An 18,988-nucleotide genomic window follows, 5' to 3' on the forward strand; every position below is an offset into this window, starting at 1 on the left:
GCTGTCTGAATCATTTTTCTACAAAAAATGTTTAGTCTATGTTTCCCCGACTCCTCAGGAACCTCCGGTGGTTGCCCATCCACCTCCACATCTAACAGACACTCCTTACTGTCGGCCTCAAAGCAATCATGTTGCTCCCTCCTACTACAACCCAGCTCGCACACTTCACTCCTCCTACTTAGTGTGCCTCGATCTCATCTATCTTGCCGCTGACCTTTCGCCCACATCCTGCCTCTGGCCTGGAGTGCCCGCCCTGTTCATATATGACAATTCCTCTCCCTTCCTTCAAAGTATTGAAGGCACATCTCCTCCAAGAGGCCTTCCCTTACTAAGCCCTCATTTCCTCTTCTCCCACTCCCTTCTGGACCACCTTGATTTGCTCCTGTTATTCACTCCTCCTCCACCCTCAGCCCCACAGCACTTGTGTACGTCTAATAATTTACTTATGTTGGAGAAGCAGCATGGCGTAGTGGACAGAGCAGAGGCCTGGGAGTCAGAAGGTCATGGGTTCTAATTCCAGCTCTGCCACTTGTCCGCTGTGTGGCCTCGGGCAAGTCACTATACTTCTCTGGGCCTCAGTTATTTCATCTGTAAATGGACTGTGAGCCCTGTGTGGGACAGGGGCTGTGTCCAATCCCATTTGCCTGTATCCATTACAGAGCTTAGTACAGTGCCTGGCACAAAGTAAGCAATTAATAGCATAATTATTATTATTTATATTAACATCGGTCTCCCCTTCTACACTGTAAGCTTGTTGTGGGTACGGAATGTTTCTACCAACTGTTATATTGTACTCTCCCAAGCTCTTAGTATAGTGTTCTGCACACGGTATGAGCTCAAGTAATGATTGAGTCTCTGTGCCTCAGTTGCCCATCTGTAAAATGGGTATTAAGATTGTGAGCCCCACGCGGCACATGGACTGTGTCCAACCTGATTATCTGTATCTACCTCAGAACTTAGTACAATGTCTAGTACATAGTAAGCACTTATAAACCATTTTTTAAAAGAAGTGAAAAATTTTCCTTTTTTTATTTTAATCACTATAAGTCATTGCTGTTGCACACTTTAAAAATGCAAATAGAGGGTTAGAGTTCAACCTAGATGTTTCCACAGAAGAAAAACCATTTATCAGAAAAAACATTAGAAAATCTGGCCTTTTCATGTATATCTGAATAGCCTCCACTATTTTGCTCACATGGGATCCCAGTCAAAAATCAATTGGGAATGGATCAAAATTAAGACATTACCAGATGGGAAGCTACACTGAAATAGTTTTGGGCTGCAAGCCACATTGTTTTAAATGCAGTGGACATGTGAAAGCACTCAGAATTCTTTCCTTCTAACTGTATCTGATTTACGCCCCTTCCTAACCCTATTTATTTTGGGGTTTGGTTTTTTTTTTTTTGACAGAGAGGAAGAAAAAGGGGAAGAAGAAGAGTAAGGGAGGGGGAAAAAAAGGAGTGGGCCCACAGGAGCAGAAGTGGAAATATGTTCATAAAAATGTTTTCTCTTTTTAATTTAAAGGTAAGTTTGGTATCTGGGAAGTCATTTAAGGGGAGGGGTTCTCAGAGCACAATAAAACTCCAAATAGTTGAGTAACTGCTTTCTTAGTGAACAAGGTCCAGTGAAATCATATTTTCTCAGGTTTTAAATCTACTTCAAAAAGGTTTTTGACAAGTAACCAAAGATTGAATATTAAAGTACAGAAAACAGTTCCTATCTGTGGGATGTTTCTGCAGAATTGCAGCTTATTTTATGACTACGAATGCCTGGAATCTTGGAACTGGGCATCAGATGTGCAAGATGGGTTGGGGAGGAGTTCCAGACTGGAGGAAGCACATGAGCAAGGGGTCAATAGAAAGAGAGGGGAGACTGAGGCACAGTAAGTAGGTTGAGAGAGGAGGAAAGTTGATGACTGGGTTATAGTAGGAGATTAACAAGGCAAGGTAAGAGGAGGAGAGCTGATTGAATGCCTTAAAGCAGAAGGTAAGGAGTTTGTTTGATTTGGAATAGTAGTAGTAGTATTTAGTATTTATTGAGCGCTTACTATGTGCAGAGCACTGTACTAAACGCTTGGACTGTACAAATGGGTAACAGAGACAGTCTCTGCCCTTTGACGGGTTTACAGTCTAACTGGGGGAATTTGGAGGTGGATGGGCAACCACTGGAGGCTTCTGAGGAGTGGGGAAACATGGAGTGAACTCTTTTTACAAAAATGATCCAGGCAGCAGATTGAAGTATGACTGGAGAAGAGAGAGGCTGGAGGCAGGAAAGTCAGAGGCTGATGCAGTAGTCGAGACTGGGATATGACAGGCAATTGGACCAGTGCGGTACGACTTTGGATGGAGATAAGGAGCCGATTCTAGAGATGTTGTGAAAGTATTTGGTGACCGACTGAATATATAAATTTGAAATCCCTCAATGCCCCTTCCCCTCAGGGGGAGAGGGCCGGGGAATACAAAATCCCAGAATGGTTCTAGTTTCTGTTTCCACTCCCCATTACAGCCTTCCCCAAGCCAGATGTAAGCAGCTGTGTTTTCTACCAGTGGGTAGCTGTTTCTCCCTTTCATCTGTTTAGGCTAAGGCGAACACCGTCAAGGGAGAGGAGTAGGACAAATAAATGCAAGGGAGGTGCTTTCCTTCAACTCTTCTGCCCTGCGAGAGTTAGAGGAAAGCATCTTCTATTAAAAGATGTAAATCACTGGGAAAATGGAGAATATACAGAATTTTGCTACGCAGAACATCTCTGGGTTACATATCTATCTGAACATTAAGGCACTGGAATTGACTCCCTAGGGGCAAAGAAGAAAAGTCCCTTTAGGGTTGGCATTGAGATCTTGGGCTTTTTGGACAGAGTGGGTAGCCACAGGTAGCCTATTTGACTCTTTGGAGTCAGAAAGGGACCAGAGGTATAACCAAGATGGCAATTCCATCTCTCACCCTGCCGGCATGAGGACGAAGATGAGGATGAGGACGCTGGCACTGCACTTCTGGTCCTCCCCGGGCCCAGGAGATTGGGTGAGAGCAGGGCCTGGGTGTGGACCGCCCCTCTCATCCCCACCCCGGAGTCTCCAGAGGGGAGACTTCCCTCTGCCTCTTCCCCACCTGAACCCTGTGGCGACCCTCAGGTGACTGACTCCCAGGAATGGGACAGAGTGGGTGCTCCAGGCAGCATCTCCACTATTGTGCCGGGTTGTTTCTGGGATGGCAGCAGCCCCGACTGTGGTCAACAGTTCCTGCCCCAAAAGGAGGGAGGATCAGGGCAGTTCCAGGACTGGAGACCACCTTGACAGCAGCTCTGGAATTTCAACCCTCAGTGTGTGCTCAGGATCCCTGGGTGGGTCGGGCTGGAGAGAGGCAGATATCTCCTTCTCAAAGAGCTTGGGGGAACGCTGAGAGGACCAGAAGCATGGCCTAGAGGATATACCACGGCCTGGGAGTCAAAAGGTAATGAGTTATTATTATTAATCGTATTTACTGAGCTTTTACTGTGTGCAAAGCACTGTACTAAGCGCTTGGGCAAGCACACTATACATAGAACACATTCCTTTCCCACATCGAGTTCACAGTCTAGAGGGTTCTAAACCCAGGTCCATCACTTGTCTGCTGTGTGATCTTGGGCAAATCACTTCACCTGTTTGTGCCTCAGTTATCTCATCTGTCAACTGGGGATTGAGACTGTGAGCCCCATGTGGGACAGGGACCGATTTGCTTGCATCCATCCCAGTACTTAATACAGTGCCTGGCACATAGTAAGTGCTTAACAAATGTCATTATTATTATTATTATTAAAGGCAGCAACAGGGAAAGAAAAGCTTCTACTTTTTAACCTTTTGTTCTCTCTCCCTTCCTCTTCTCCTATTCCCTCCCTCTGCCTTCCTCTTTCTCCCCTGTCCCCACAAAGCTCCATCAGCTCAAAACTGTATCCCCAGGTGGCCCCTGCTCCAGGAAGAAATGCCTGACTTTTTACCAGGCTCTAGACAATGTACCGTTCTTGTCCAACCAGGTCCTAACCTAAAGAACTACTGGGCCTCAGGGAACGGCAAGATCTATGTCCTGGCAAATGTGCAACTTTTGAGGATGACTGTGAGAATTTACTGTCCACTGATGAGACTCACAGAACATTCAGTCCTTAGGGAGGAAACAGTTTCTCATCCTGTCTTTAACCTTAATCCAAGATAATCCCTTTGTATTAAAATGAGCTTTCTGAGGTCAGAGACTGTGTCTGTTGAACATGAACACTTAATTCCTAAAACAACACTACACACCTTGAGGAGGTTCATTCGATATTGTTAATGACAATGACTATATTAAATGGTAGCCCAAAGGGGAATGAGCTTCTAATTTTAGATAATCCTTTGCTATAAAAATCAAACATTTCACCAATGAATTTTAATATGCAATGAAAGTTAAAAACAATAATGAATGATCTGAGTTAAATTTGTAAATGGCTTACCCAAGCTCGTTCAGCCTCTGATTCTCCTAAAATGATCTCCATTGTGGAAGAGGATCTGCTTACACAATTTTTTTAATTAATGGATGGCCATTCTGAAAACTCGCAAGACCTGAAAGTGGAAAAATCATTCAGTAATAGTCACAGAAAATGGAATTCTCTACTCAATTATAATGGTAAGAAAAGAAAAGCTAGCTCTCGCTCTAGATAAAAAATGGTGTGTTCTTTTGATTGTAAAGAATTGGGAAAAGGACATTTTTGAAGCAAGATATTGACTGTTGCTGAATTCAATGACCTATTAATGAAATGAAAACACTGACAGTAATTTCCCTGGGAAAAAAAAATCACCATTTGTAAGGAAGCATTAGGCTTCTTATATCGAACAAGACGCCTACTTCCTTCTAGACCCAATCAATGTTTGGATTTCACTTTCAAAAACATTCATTTACAGCAGATCCTAATGTCCCACAGACTCGAAGAGTTCTGCCCAAGGGGTGGGGAAGGGAGCGGGAGGAAATCCACAATCAGCACTTACATTAGCAATGTTTTCATAATTAAGTTGAAGGAAAATATTTATAGCTAAGACATTCAGATTTTTTCCTGGCCACTCTCAATTCTGTTTATGATGTCCACAACAGAACTATTCTTCCCACCCAAGCCCTGTCTTCCCCATGGTTTTCCCATCATTGTTGACACCATCACCCTCCCTGTCTCACTGGTCCGTAATCTAGGCATTATCCTGAACTCATCTCTCATTCAACCCACGTTCAACCGGCCACCAAATCCTGTCGATTCTACCTTCACGACATCACTAGACCCCGCCCTTTGCTCTCCACCCAAACGGTCAGTCAACCAGCACTTCCAAGCACTGATCCAATCCAACCTTGACTACTACATCAGCCTCCTCGCTGACCTCTCCACCACTCCAGTCCGTACTTCACTTATCTGAATCATAAAGCACTCGATCATCTTGCCCCCTCCTACAACCCAGCCCACGTTCACTTCACTCTCCAATGCCAAGCTACTCACTGTACCTCAATCTCCTCTACCTCACCACCGATCCCTCACCCACGCCCTGCCTCTGACCGGTTACTCCCTCCCCCTTCAAATCTGACAGACCATCCTTCTCCCCACTTCGAAGTCTCATTTAAAAAATCACATCGACTCAAAGAGGCCTTCCCCAACTAATTTCCCCAATTCATCTACCCCGACCCTTAGCCCTTCAGCACTCATGTATGCAGCCGTAATTTAGTTTAAATTCTGTGTCTCTAGAGTGTACGCTCCTTAGGGGCAGGGAATTTATCTACTAACCCTGTTATATTGTACTCTCCCAAGCAATTAGTTCAGTGCTCTGCACACAGTAAGCACTCAATCAATATGACTTTGATTGACTGCTCTTCGATCTTTCCCAATGGGCAACTCCATAGTCGTCTGTCATTACCTAATTTGAGGGGCAGTGCCGAGAGGGATCAAGAAGCAGCATGGCCTAGTGGATAGAGCATGGGCCTGGTGGCCAAGAGGATCTGGGTTCTAATCCCAGCTCTGCCACTTGTCTGTTGTGTGACCTTGCGCAAGTCATTTAACTGCTCTGTGCCTCAGCAGTTATCTCATCTGTCAAATGGGGATTAAGACTGCGAGTCCTGGGTAGGGCATGGACTGTGTCCAACTGATTACTCTGTATCTAGTCCAGTATAGATATATTATAAATATACACACACACACACAGACACACACACACATGCCTGGCACGTCATAGTGCCTAACAAATACCTTAAAAAAAAAAAAAAGACATGCACCTACATGCAGAAATCAGGCCCTCCAGGCCCATCACAACCTTTAATTCTGCCTTTAGCCTCATGGAAGGTCCAAGAATCCAATCTGCATTCATTCCTGGAACCAGTACCTGACACTGGCTCTCCTGGAAACGATCACATCGCAAAACCCCAGATGACTACTGCCCCAGCCTGGATCTGTATTTCTGGGGGCCAGGCAGATCCCAGCCCATTAACTGGAAGCCATATAAAGACAGAACTTGAGCCATGTACTAGGGCTGGTTTTTGGAGCTCAAATTGGCCACATGCTAAGGCTTATGGGTCTGGGTCTAGCACGGGGCTTAGGCTTGCGGAATTGTTTAGATTTTCATATGGCATTTGTTAAGTGCTTACTAAGTGTCCAATATTGTTCTAAATTCTGGGGTAGATCCAAGTAAAATAGATTGGACACAGTCCTTGTCCAGCATGGGGCTCGCAGTTTAAGGAGAAGGGAGAACAAGAGAACTGAGGTATGGAGAAGTTAAGGGTCTGGCCCAAGGTCCCACAGCAAGCATTTGGCAGGGCCGGGATTAGGATTCAGATCCTTTGACCCCTACCGGTGCTCTTTGCGCACTAGGCAATGCAGCATCTCCAAAATAAGACCAAGCAAAAGTTCTTTAGAATATAGCCATAAATCTTCACAAGACCAGCAGGGGATGCTATGCACCTGAGCCTTCTTTATTTTTTTCACCGTTTCCTTATAATATAAAATGCTTCACCTCTGATAACTCGCTAGGGTGCCCCATGCTTAATGTTTCTTGGAGTTATTTCTCAGATACTGCATCTTTGAAAGGAGATAATCCTTTGTGAAACTGACGTGTCCCAGCCTACAGCTGAAGAAGTGGTAGGGGCTACAAAGGTTTAATTTGATGAATATATAAATCTGATTTAGGCATAGGAAGGCCACTTGTTTGGGTAATGGAACCTCTAATGAATTTGAAACTGTAGTATGTATTGACCCAGATACACATACACAAACTCATACGTGCACATTTGAAATATACCTAAGCCGAGGCAAACTGAAGCCAGCAGTCAGCTGTTTTATCCAATCCATGTGTCGTTATTTCCTTATTAGACAGTTGCTAATCTGGGGAAGACACTCTTGAAATCCCTTTTAATAAAACTCATGAAATAGAGTCCATGGTATCGGGGCCACTGTTAATAGCTTAGTATTGTCAACCTAGAAACCTAATTACCCTCAATCCTTCAGCAATTCACAAAGCGTTCACCCAAATCTGCATTTGGAAGGCAAATAATTGTCATTTTTTTCATCAAAACTTTCCAAAAAGAAAAGGCTTCCTAGACGACAAATGATTTTACATTGTTTAAATATCTTAATTCCTAAGACAATTATTTTTATAAGTACAATGTAATGCCACTCTACCCACAAATCTTGTCTTGTCTTATGCTGTCGAATCGTCTCCAACCCGTAATGACGCCATGGACACCCACAAATCTAGCTAATAGTTATTTTTTAACTTGGTTAGGTGTATTAAAAGACTTCAAATAATAGTTTCAATCCCTTTTTCTTTAACACGACTGGGGGAAAACACAAGTGCTTTAATTTTAATTCCCTGCCTCTTTGGGGCAAACGGAAATGCGTCTGGCTCGACCACTGTAAGCTCATTAAGGGTACGCAACATGTCCGCTAATTCTCCCAAGCATTTAGTACAGTGCTTTGCACAAAGCGGGCACTCAATAAATACCACTGGTCGACTGACTGACCACTGGACCTGCAGTGGCAGTTTGTGAGGAGTCAGGAGATAAAGATTGACTGGTATTTATCAGAAAAACGATCTGGGCAGCAGAGTGAGGTATATAGACTGGATAAAGGGAGCTCAGTGAGGAGGCTAATGCAGTAGCTTGTTGCATCCCTCTAGACAGTAAGCTCGTTGCAGGCAGGGAATGCATCTGTTTACTGTTGTACTGTACTCTCCCAAGTGCTTAGTACAGTGCCCTGCACACGGTGCTCAATAACTACAATTGAATGAACGAACAGATTAGCATGGCTGTGGTTCAGTTGAAAAGGAAAGAGAGAGTAAACTCTCCTGATTTTTCAATCAGGTCTATAATGACCATTTCTGCAAGATTTCTTTACAGTAATAAAATGCACTTGGGTTGCTTGTTTTTAAGAAAATAAGATTCTCTTGAGGAAGCACACTTCCTGTGTCTGAAGGTCTTCCAAGGAAACTTTCCTCCTTCCCCGACCAAAATCCATCCCTAGGACCAAGCAGATAAGACTTACTCCAGATCCCAGTACTCTTGGGAAAGTGACCACAAATGGCCACTAGTGAAAGGGTCTGTGCATTTCTGAAGCCCACTCCTCAGTGAGATGCACCGTTCCCTAGACCTAGTTGGGTAGAGCACGTCGGCAAGCAGGCTACTGGAGGCAAGGAACGTTGATCGTCACGTGATTTGGCCAAAAGTTAAAAAAAGCCCCAGGAAGGCATGAATGCTCCATTCAGTGGTTTGGCTGAAGTTCAAGATGCTCTGAATACTCCGGCTGAGCTGGTGCCTTTTTACTGCACGGATGACTTGGGTGTCTTCCCCAAAGACGGGTCTGGAGAAGCAGTATGGCTCAGTGGAAAGAGCACAGGCTTGGGAGTCAGAGGACGTGGGTTCTAATCCCAGCTCTGTCGCTTGCCTTGTGTGACCTTGGGCAAGCTGTTTAACTTATCTGTGCCTCAGTTACCTCATCTGTAAAATGGGGATTAAGACTGTGAGCCCCACTTGAGACAATCTGATTACCACATATCTACCCCAGCGTTTGGCACATAGTAAGCGCTTAACAAATACATTATTATTATTATTATTTGAAAGCATTAGATTTCTGCAAGTGCAATACAAATTTTAGATCCCTGAACCTCTCCACTGTATGCTCTACATACCCTCCCTTGGCTAACTGGCCACAAGCTCCATACCCAACATCATTATCGTGTTTCCTGAGCACTATGGTACGAAGGGAGCAGCTGGGCCGAGTCGGAAAGGGTACGGGCCTGGAAGGGAGACTGCGCCACTTGTCTGCTGTGTGACCATGGGCAAGTCTTTTCACTTCTCTGCGCCTCAGTTTCCTCATGTGCAAAAGGGGGTTCAATATCTGCTCTCCCTCCTCTTTAAACTGAGAGCCCCATTTGGGACCAGGACTGTGTCTAACCTGGTTACTGTGAACCTCCCCTAGCACTTAGCACAGTACTTGGCACGTAGTAAGGACTTAAATACCACAATTACTATTGCTATTATTACTTGAGAACATATGGTAAAATCAGAAAACATTATCCCAGCTCTCAAGGAACTATCAGGCTCCTGACTAGTGCCCTCCTGCATCCAACCTCGTCCCGCTTTCATCGAGACCTAAACATTCCGCATGGATCAATCTTCTTCAAAGATCACTCATCCCACATCCCTCCATTCCTCCAAAATTCCTCTGCATCACACAAAAATTCCTCACAAGTAACTTAAGGGCCCTCCGCTACTTCACTCCACCTTCGCCTTTCGGCTCTGTTCACCCATTCCCCTCCAGCTCACACTCCCTATTCCTCCCAAGTCAACCTGCTCACTGTATCTCACTCTCAACTCGCCAGCCTCTGGCCCCTCAATCAACTAATGCTATTTACAGAGCACTAATGCTATTTACAGAGCACTTACTGCATGCAGAGCACTGGATTGGTGGGGTCTCCTCCCCGCCATCCTCGGCTTGAAACAAATCTGACAGACTACCCATTTCTCCACATTCAAACACTTCTCACCTTTAGGCAAGCTACTGAGCACTTAGGCCAACTCCATAATTAGGTGACAGCTAAGTGCTTTATTACACACTTCATGAATAAGGAAGCTGAATCTTCAGGGCTGCAGGCTATGAGATGTAATCATTGGTCTCTGATGAGCACTTACTGTGTGCAAAGCACTGTATTAAGTGCTTGGGAGAGCTGGAAGGCACATTCCCTGACTACAAGAAGCTCACAGTCTACTGGGGTGAGAAACATTAAAATAAATAGATTTCAGATAGGTACATAAGTGCTTTGGGGCTGAAGGTGGGGTGACTATCATGTGCTTAAAGTCTCTAGACTGTAAATTTGTCTCTAGACTCTAAGTCTGTTGTGGGCAGGGAGTGTGTACTATACCAGGGAGTGTGTACAATACTCCCCCAAGTGCTTAGTACAGTGCTCTGCATATAGTAAGTGCTCATCAAATACTACTGACTGACTGATTACAGGGTACAGATCCAAATGCATACATGAAACAGGAGGGAGAGGGAGTAGGAGAAGAGATGGCTTAACTGGAGAAGGCTGCTTGGAAATATGATTTTCATAATAATAATAATAATAATAATAATGTTGGTATTTGTTAAGCGCTTACTATGTGCCGAGCACTGTTTTAAGCGCTGGGGTAGGCACAGGGGAATCAGGTTGTCCCACGTGGGGCTCACAGTCTTAATCCCCATTTTACAGATGAGGTAACTGAGGCACAGAGAAGTTAAGTGATTTGCCCAAAGTCACACAGCTGACAAGTGGCCAAGCCAGGATTCGAACTCATGACCTCTGACTCCAAAGCCCGTGCTCTTTCCACTAAGCCACGCTGCTTCTCAATGCTTTGAAGATGCTTTGAAGATGGGGAGAATGGTGGTTTGTCGTTTATGAAGAGGGAGGGAGTCCCAGGCCAGAGGAAGGACACGGGAAAGAGGTCAGTGATGAAATTAACGTGATCGAGATAGAGCAGCTAAATTGACGTTGCAGGAGTGAAGTGTGCCGACTGGGTTGTAGCAGGAAATCGGTGAAGTAAGGGAGGAGGGGAGAGCTGATTGAGGGCTTTAAAGCCAGTGGTTAGGAGTTTCCGTTTGATCTGGAGGACAACAACTGGAGGTTCTTGAGGAGTAAAAAAATGTAAACTGAACTTTTCTTTAGGAAAATGATCTGGGTAGCAGAGTATAGTATGGACTGGAGTGGAGAGAGACAGAAGGCCGGGAGGTCAGTGAAGAGGCACATATGATAGTCAAGGTGGGAAATAATACGTGCTTAGCAGAGCATGATAGCAGTTTGGATGGAGAGGAAGGAGCAGATTCTAAAGATGTGGAGATAGAACCGACAGGATTTGGTGAAAAATGACTGTGTGGGTTTAAGAGACAAATGAGGATAATGCCACGGTTATGGGCTTGTGAGATAGGGAGGACAGTGACAGGAAAGACACGGTGAGGACATGGCATGGGTGGGAAGATGAAGAGTCTGTTTTGGACAAGTAAGGTTTGAAGAGGTAAAGGAGGATCGGGATGGAGTAGCTGCCATTCGATTTGGCTACTGACTATTCCTGAAAGTCTATGTCTGATTTGATTATCTGTTATCTGCTGCTGATTTAACACAGTGCTTGGCACACGATATAGAGCTTAATAAATACTGTCAGTACACTCTAGACTGCAAATTTGTTGTGGACAGGGAACTGAACATGTCTATCAACTCTGTTGTACTCTCCCAAGCACTCAGCACAGTGCTCTGAACACAATAAGCTCTCAATAAATACCATTGATCAATATTACTAGACAAAAGGAACCAGAACAAGTGTGCTAGGGAATTTGTGCAAAATATAAAGAGGAAACGGGAAATTTAAGGAATTGGAGTATTTGCAAGACTCTCCCTGCTGGAGGAAGACATGGAATTATGACATCTGCCTGAACCCCGCCAGTGCCCGTGCACATGTATGTCGGATTGTCTCTGTTGCCTAATTGTACATTCCAAGCGCTTAGTACAGTGCTCTGCACATAGTAAGTGCTCAATAAATACTATTGAATGAATGAACATTGATGTTGCATGTGAGGACGCACACCTGGTACACAGCCATGGGTGTGTCCATGCATGTACACTAGAGGAAAGCCGTTATACTGTCAAGAGAGACATTTTAATGCCTGTCGATTTTCATTTCTACCTATTTTCATAGCTACATATTTTAATGTCTGATCTTCTTTTAAATCTCAGCTCCCCCTTTAGACTGGATGCTCTTTGTGGTCCGGGATCATGCCTACCAACTCTGCTGCACTGTATTTCCCAACTGTTTAGTACAGTGCTCTGCCCACAGTATGCATTCAATACAGTAGCAGTGTGGCCTAGAGGAAAGAGTACAGGTCTGGAAGACAGAGGACCTGGATTCTAATCCTGGCTCTGCTGCTTGTCGGCTGTGTGACCTTGGACAAGTCATTTAATTTCTCTGTGCCTCGGTTGCCTCATCTGTAAAATGGGGAGTATTCCCCCTCCCTCCGACTTGGACTAAGTGCCATTTGTGTCAGAGACTGTGTCCATACTGATTACTTAATACCTGTCCCAGTGCTTAGAACAGTGCTCGACACATAGTGGTTAAGCACACATATGTATCATAGAGAAGCAGCGTGGCTCAGTGGAAAGAGCCTGGCCTTGGGAGTCAGAGGCCATGGGTTCGTATCCCAGCTCTGCCACTTGTCAACTGTGTGATTGTGGGCAAGTCACTTCACTTCTCTGTGTCTCAGTTACCTCATCTGTAAAATGGGGATTAACTGTGAGCCTCAAGTGGGACAACCTGATGACCCTGTATCTACCCCAGCGTTTAGAACAGTGCTCTGCACATAGTAAGCGCTTAACAAATACCAACATTATTATTATTATTATTGTATCATATATATCAATGAGTGACTGCTGAGCAAGGAGCCCCCATGAAGGAGCTACTTGGGACCTGGGTCCCCTGGGAAGGGGAAAGAGAAAGAGCAAGTCGACTTCTAAAGGATAAAAAATAGCAGGATTAGTACAGACTTTTAACACAGGGTTGCCAGAATGCAGGGTGGTGAAAACTTTGTAACACAGGGTTGCCTGAATGCAGGATTGTGAATTCCAGAGCCTGGTGCAATCTGACTATCCTCACTCAATCAGAGTGAAAAGTAAGGCTTTTTGTCACACAAAATAGGAGACATTTTTGCATCCCGTCCTAACGCGCTTTTCTGGGAAAATGGGTCACGGCCATGAAATGAGATAATTACATAGGGCATCTGGTATCCTAAGGCTAGGAACATCCGCTTTTTTATCTATGCCCAGAAGTAGCATCAAAAAAAGAGAAAACGCTAATTTTCAAACCATTTCTTACTGTTTTTGGATGCTCCCGGGAAGCCGTTACCCACTCCCAATTCCCACAGCACTTATGTACATATCCTGACATTCTCCCATTCCCCTCTGCAATGCCTTTTAATGTCTGCCTCTCCCCATTGGACCACGAGCTCCTTGTGGAAAGGGAAGGCATGGAACATGTTTACTGGCTCTACTGTATTGTTCTCTCCCAAATGCCGAATAAAGTGCTCGGCCCACGGTATGCGCTCGAATAAACACCATCGATTGATCGATGGTTACAGGGCTCCATTCCGGATGCTACAACAGGACCTAACAACATGGGCCAGGGTCATTTCTTTGAATCCAGTTACCGGCAATGATGAATCAGTGACCCGCTTTTTTGCATGTCTCCACTCCAGCGCTTAGAACAGTGCCCGGCACATAGTAGTGCTTAAATACCAGAATTATTACTATTATTACTGTTAAAGGTATCTGCGCGATAACACGACTGCAGACTGTAAGCTCATCATGGGCAGCGAAAGTGTCTGCTAATTCTGTCATAGTGTAGTCTTCCAATCACTTAGTACAGTGCTCAGCACATAGTAAGCACTCAACAAATTCCACTGGCTGATCAATGACGAGATTTGGAGCAGGGGGAACCTGGGCCAGAACCACACCAGCAAACTACGCTTCAAACCCGGCCTGGAGGGGCGACTAAACGACACCAAAAGCAGCAAAAACCTGACTAGTCATCAACTCCGTTCACACACTTAGTTGTCCCCTGGGTCACGGAGGCCACAACTCAGATCTGGCAACTGAGATCTGGCAACTCAGAAGGGCAACTGAAACGGGGTAGCGGTGAACTCCAGAAGCAATCCGGTTCAGCTCAAATGTGCTTCTAGTCCAGGTTAGCGGTCAGATGTCAAGGAGGAAGCATGTCCAGTGGAAAGAACACTGGCCTGAGTCAAAGGAGCTGAGTTCTAATCCCGGCACTGCCTCTTGCCTGCTGCTCTGTGATCCTGGGCAAGTTGCTTCACTTTTCTGGACCTGAGTTTTCTCATCTGTAAAACCCGTAAAATTAAATATTCATTCACCCTCTCTTTTAGACTGCGAGCCCAATGTGGGACAGGAACTAAATGGAATCTTATTTTCTAAAAAAAAATTGGTATTTTTGGTTAAGAACTACATTCCAAGAACTGGACTAAGCACTGAGGTAGACACAAGGTTGGCCAGAGTCTGTGTCCCACATGGGGCTTGCAGTCTTAATCCCCATTTTACAGATGAGGTAACTGAGGTACAGAGAAGTGAAGGGACTTGCCCAAGGCCACCCAGCAAGATGAGGAGCCAGGATTAGAACGAGGTCTGTTGATTCCCAGGCCCATGTTCTTTCCACTAGGCCACATTACTCACTGTACTGAATCTCCCTCACCGCTTCGCATATAGCAAGTGTTTAACATATATCACCATCATTATTATTAATAATAATTATTATATTTGTTAAGATGCAAGATAATGAGGTTGTCCCACATGGGGCTCACAGTCTTAATCCCCATTTTACAGATGAGGTAACTGAGGCACAGAGAAGTTAAGTGGCTTGCCCAAGGTCACACAGAAGACAAGTGGCAGAGCCGGAATGAGAACCCATGTCCTCCGACTCCCAAGCCCAGGCTCTTTCCAGCAGAAGTCATGCTGCTTCTCTATTATTGTGGAAACAGGTTGAGACTGGGAGTCAGAAATCCTGAGCTCTATTTCCTCCTTCACCACCACTCTGTTTAGACACTTTGAGTAAGACCTCTAACCTCTCTGTGCTTCAGTTTCCTACCTTTTCCTACCTCACAGGGAAAAAATGAGTGAAACGAGACAACTCATGTGAACGCAGGAAAAATAAAAGTGCTGCATAAACACCAACTTTTATTAATACTATCGGCCACCGGTACTAGCTTGGCTCTGGATATGCGGCCCCCGCCCATTTCCAGACAACTGATGTGTCACTGATTGTTTCGGCATGTATGTACGCAATTGCATCAGTGTCTGCCTGGGTCAGTTGTCGCAATGTCAGGGTAAATCTATCAGTCACGACCAGAGAAGTTTTTTGGCCCTCAACGCTTTCTAATTTGCTTATCTCACAGTTAATATGGCATTGAGCTGACCTCAGAGCTTCCACCCATTATTATCTCCTCACCCTAATGGCGTTCTTGTTTGGTATGTTAGCTGGGGTACTACATTCCTGGCTCTATCTGCTGCATGAAAAAAAAGAGAGAGAATACCAAACATTTGAGTAATGGCAAACAGAGCTATTTTCCTGAATTTGTACCTACTTACTGAGCTACATCCTGTTTACATATGGAATTTGGCCAAATTGTTGGGGACCCTCAGAATGTAATCTAGTTCTCCACTGTACAACCGCACCAGGGTAGGCCAAACAGTAATTTTAATGTTTGTTTTCTCTTCCAGCAATGCTCAGGGAAACAGTCAAAGACAGAGTAGGGTGGCCTGGAGGACAGAGCACGGGCCTGGGAGTCAGAGGGACCTGAGTTCTAATCCCAGCTCCACCACCTGTCTGCTGTGTGACTTTCGGCAGGTCACGTACATTACTTGGCCCTCTATCTCTTCACTTCTCTATGTCTCAGTTTCCTCTTCTGCAAAATGTGGATTAAGGCTGTGAGCCCCATGCGGGGCATAGACTATATCCAACTTGACTAGCTTGTATCTACTCCAGCACTTAGTACAGTCCCAGATACAGAGAAAGCACTTAACACCAGAATTTTTTTTAAAATTGTTATTCGGACTCGAAGATGTCACACGATGAAATTCATCTAAGGCTATAATTGCGGCTATAGACCACTGCAGAATCCACAGTCCTAACTGCACTCTGAACACCTTAGGACAAGTGCTTAGTACAGTGCTTTGCACACAGTAAGCGCTCAATAAATACAACTGAACCGAATGAACACCCAAATACTTTTTTTAAAAGAAGTGTAGTTGGTAAGCGCTTACTATGTGCCAGGAACTGTACTAAGTGCTGCGGTTAAGTGCTTATTATGTGCCGGGCACTGTAATAAATTCTGGGGTAAATACAAACGAACCTGGGTGGATACAGTCCACATCCCAGTGGGGATCACAGTCTTAATCCCCATTTTGCAGATGAGGAAACTGAGGCACAGAGAATTGAAGTGACTCATCCAAAGTCACCCAACAGATGAGTGGCGGAGCTGGGATTAGAACCCTGGTCCTTCTGACTCCCAGGCCCTTCCTCCAAGATGGGATTTTAGGAGGCTTTTGAAGGGCGGGAGTGGCTCTGAAGGAGCAGGGAGTTTCCGGCCTGAAGGAAAATATGGGCAAGAGGCCGGGGACAGGATGGGTAAGATTGAGGTACCGACACTAGGCTGGTGTCAGAGGAGCAAACCATGTGGATTGGGTGGTAGTAGATCAGTGAGGTGAGGTACAAGGGAGAGAGCTGACTGAGTGCCTTAAAGCTGACGGAAGGAGTTTCTGTTAACTCACAATACTGATCAACTTCTACCCCATAGCCCTCCTGGTTGACATGGAGCTGATTTCCTACTAATTAATTAATGTTGGTATTTGTTAAGCGCTTATTATGTGCCGAGCACTGTTCTAAGCACTGGGGTAGACATAGGGGAATCAGGTTGTCCCACGTGGGGCTCACAGTCTTAATCCCCATTTTACAGATAAGGGAACTGAGGCACAGAGAAGTTAAGTGACTTGCCCACAGTCACACAGCCAAGTGGCAGAGCTGGGATTCGAACTCATGAGCCCTGACTCCAAAGCCCATGCTCTTTCCACTGAGCCACGCTGTTTCTACTACAGCCCAAACCATACACTTTGTTCATCTAAAACCTACTTACTTACTTTTCCTTGATCTCATCGCTCTTGCTGCCAAGTCCTTGCCCCCGTTCTCCTTCTGGCTTGGAATTCCTTACCTCTTTATATACAAAAGATCACCACTCTCTCCACCTTCAAAGCCTTATTAAAGTCACTCGACCACCGAGAGGCTTTCCCGAAGCCCTCATCTTCCTGACTCCCTCTCCCTTCTGCATCACTCACGTGGTTGGCTCTGTTCCCTTCAAGCACTTGATAGTCACTCCACCCTCAGCCCCACAGCATATTAGATATCCATAATTTAATGTTCTTTCCCCCTCAAGACTGTAGGATCCTGGTAGGCAGGGAAGATGTCTACCAACTCTTGCACTGGTCTCTCCCAAGAGCTTAGAACAGTGCTCTGCACACAGTAAGTACTCAATAAATATCACTGATTGACTGATTGATTTATGGAAACTCTGCACTCTGTTCAGCGGTTGCCTGAAGGATATTCTTACTTGATTCAACCTATGTGAGCCCGTTACTGGGCAGGGATTGTCTATCTGTTGCCGAATTGTACATTCCAAGCACTTAGTACAGTGCTCTGCACATAGTAAGCGCTCAATAAATACGACTGAATGCATATCCCTGCCTACTACTGCAGAGTTGAACCGCCAAGGTATCAGAATGCAGTGACAGGATTTAACTCTACGCTGCCAATATCCATTTTGGTTGGCATGTACAGCCTTCCTGAAGTAGACTGCCATAGACTTTCTTCCCCCTTGTCTTCAGGCCCAGCTGGTGTGGTGACACAGTTTCTGACTCCTTGCGTGCCTTCTGGGTCTGTGCCCCTACGAGACAACCTTCTGCATGATTGTCTCTGGGACGACAGAGGATGACTGCGTTCTGCTGAATGGGAAGTTTTCAAAGGAAGGGAAACATCAACTAACTACTGCCGGTAACCAGATGCCCTCCCTATTGCATCCTCCACCCTGGCTACGAAGGTGCGCACATCCAACGGGGCTAGCTAGACCCACCATCTTCCTCCCTGGTGGTGGGGAATGGGTCAGACATGCCTCTCGCAGCTCTGACCCAACGTCCACGTTGTCACGAAAGAGAAACGCTCGGGAACGAGGAGAAACGCGCCCCGGCTGGTTATATTGCATTAGCACTTGCCCTCGGCCTCCCGGCCCACCTGAACGCCAGACAACATTCCTGGTAACCGTTGCTACTTGGGGCCCCATGCCGCTCTGCCCCAGCAACACTGGGAGGGACCCAAGATGGGAAGCAGTGCGGCCTAACGGAAAGAGCACGTGCCTGGGAGTCAGAGGACCTGAGCTCTAATCCCGGCTCCATCACATACCTGCTGGGTGATCTTGGGCAAGTCACTTGGCTTCTCAGTGCCTCAGTTCCCTCGTCCTTAAAATGGGGATTCAATACCTGTTCCCCCTCCTATTTAGTCTGTGAGCCCCATGTGGGACCTGATTATCTTCTACCTAACCCAGGGCTTAGTACAGTGCTAGGCACAGAATAAGCGCTTACCAAATACCACAATTATTATTACATATTAAAGAGCACCAGCCTGGGAGTCAGAAGAGCACCAGCCCGCTCTGTGACTTTAGGCAAATTACTTAAGTGCTTCCGTTTCCTCATTTGTAAATTTGGATTAAATACCTGTTTTCCCTCCAACTTAAGATATGAGCCCCATGAGGGACAGGGACTGGCCCGATTCCCTTATGTCTACCCCAGCAATCAGTACAGAGCCTGTCACAATAGTAAGCACCTACTACCCCCAAATTATTATTATACTGCAAAAGCTCACAGCCCACTACACATTTTAGAACAACAGG

General features: G+C 45.5%; 1 protein-coding gene across 4 annotated transcripts in view; it reads right to left on the reverse strand.

Moving 5' to 3' along the window:
* The window catches only part of OSBPL8 (oxysterol binding protein like 8), a 199,380-nt gene that overhangs the window by 114,618 nt on the left and 65,774 nt on the right, over window positions 1-18,988 (reverse strand). For all 4 annotated transcript variants that reach the window (XM_029078508.2, XM_029078504.2, XM_029078505.2 and 1 more), the window contains exon 3: window positions 4,457-4,565. Coding sequence is in view for 3 of the 4 variants with exons in the window: in XM_029078504.2 (XP_028934337.1) it covers window positions 4,457-4,498 (42 nt within the window). In the remaining variant the exon portion in view is untranslated. The remainder of the gene's footprint in view (window positions 1-4,456; window positions 4,566-18,988) is intronic.

Source organism: Ornithorhynchus anatinus, chromosome 14, assembly GCF_004115215.2.
Source record: "Ornithorhynchus anatinus isolate Pmale09 chromosome 14, mOrnAna1.pri.v4, whole genome shotgun sequence".
Classification (NCBI taxonomy): Eukaryota; Metazoa; Chordata; class Mammalia; order Monotremata; family Ornithorhynchidae; genus Ornithorhynchus; species Ornithorhynchus anatinus.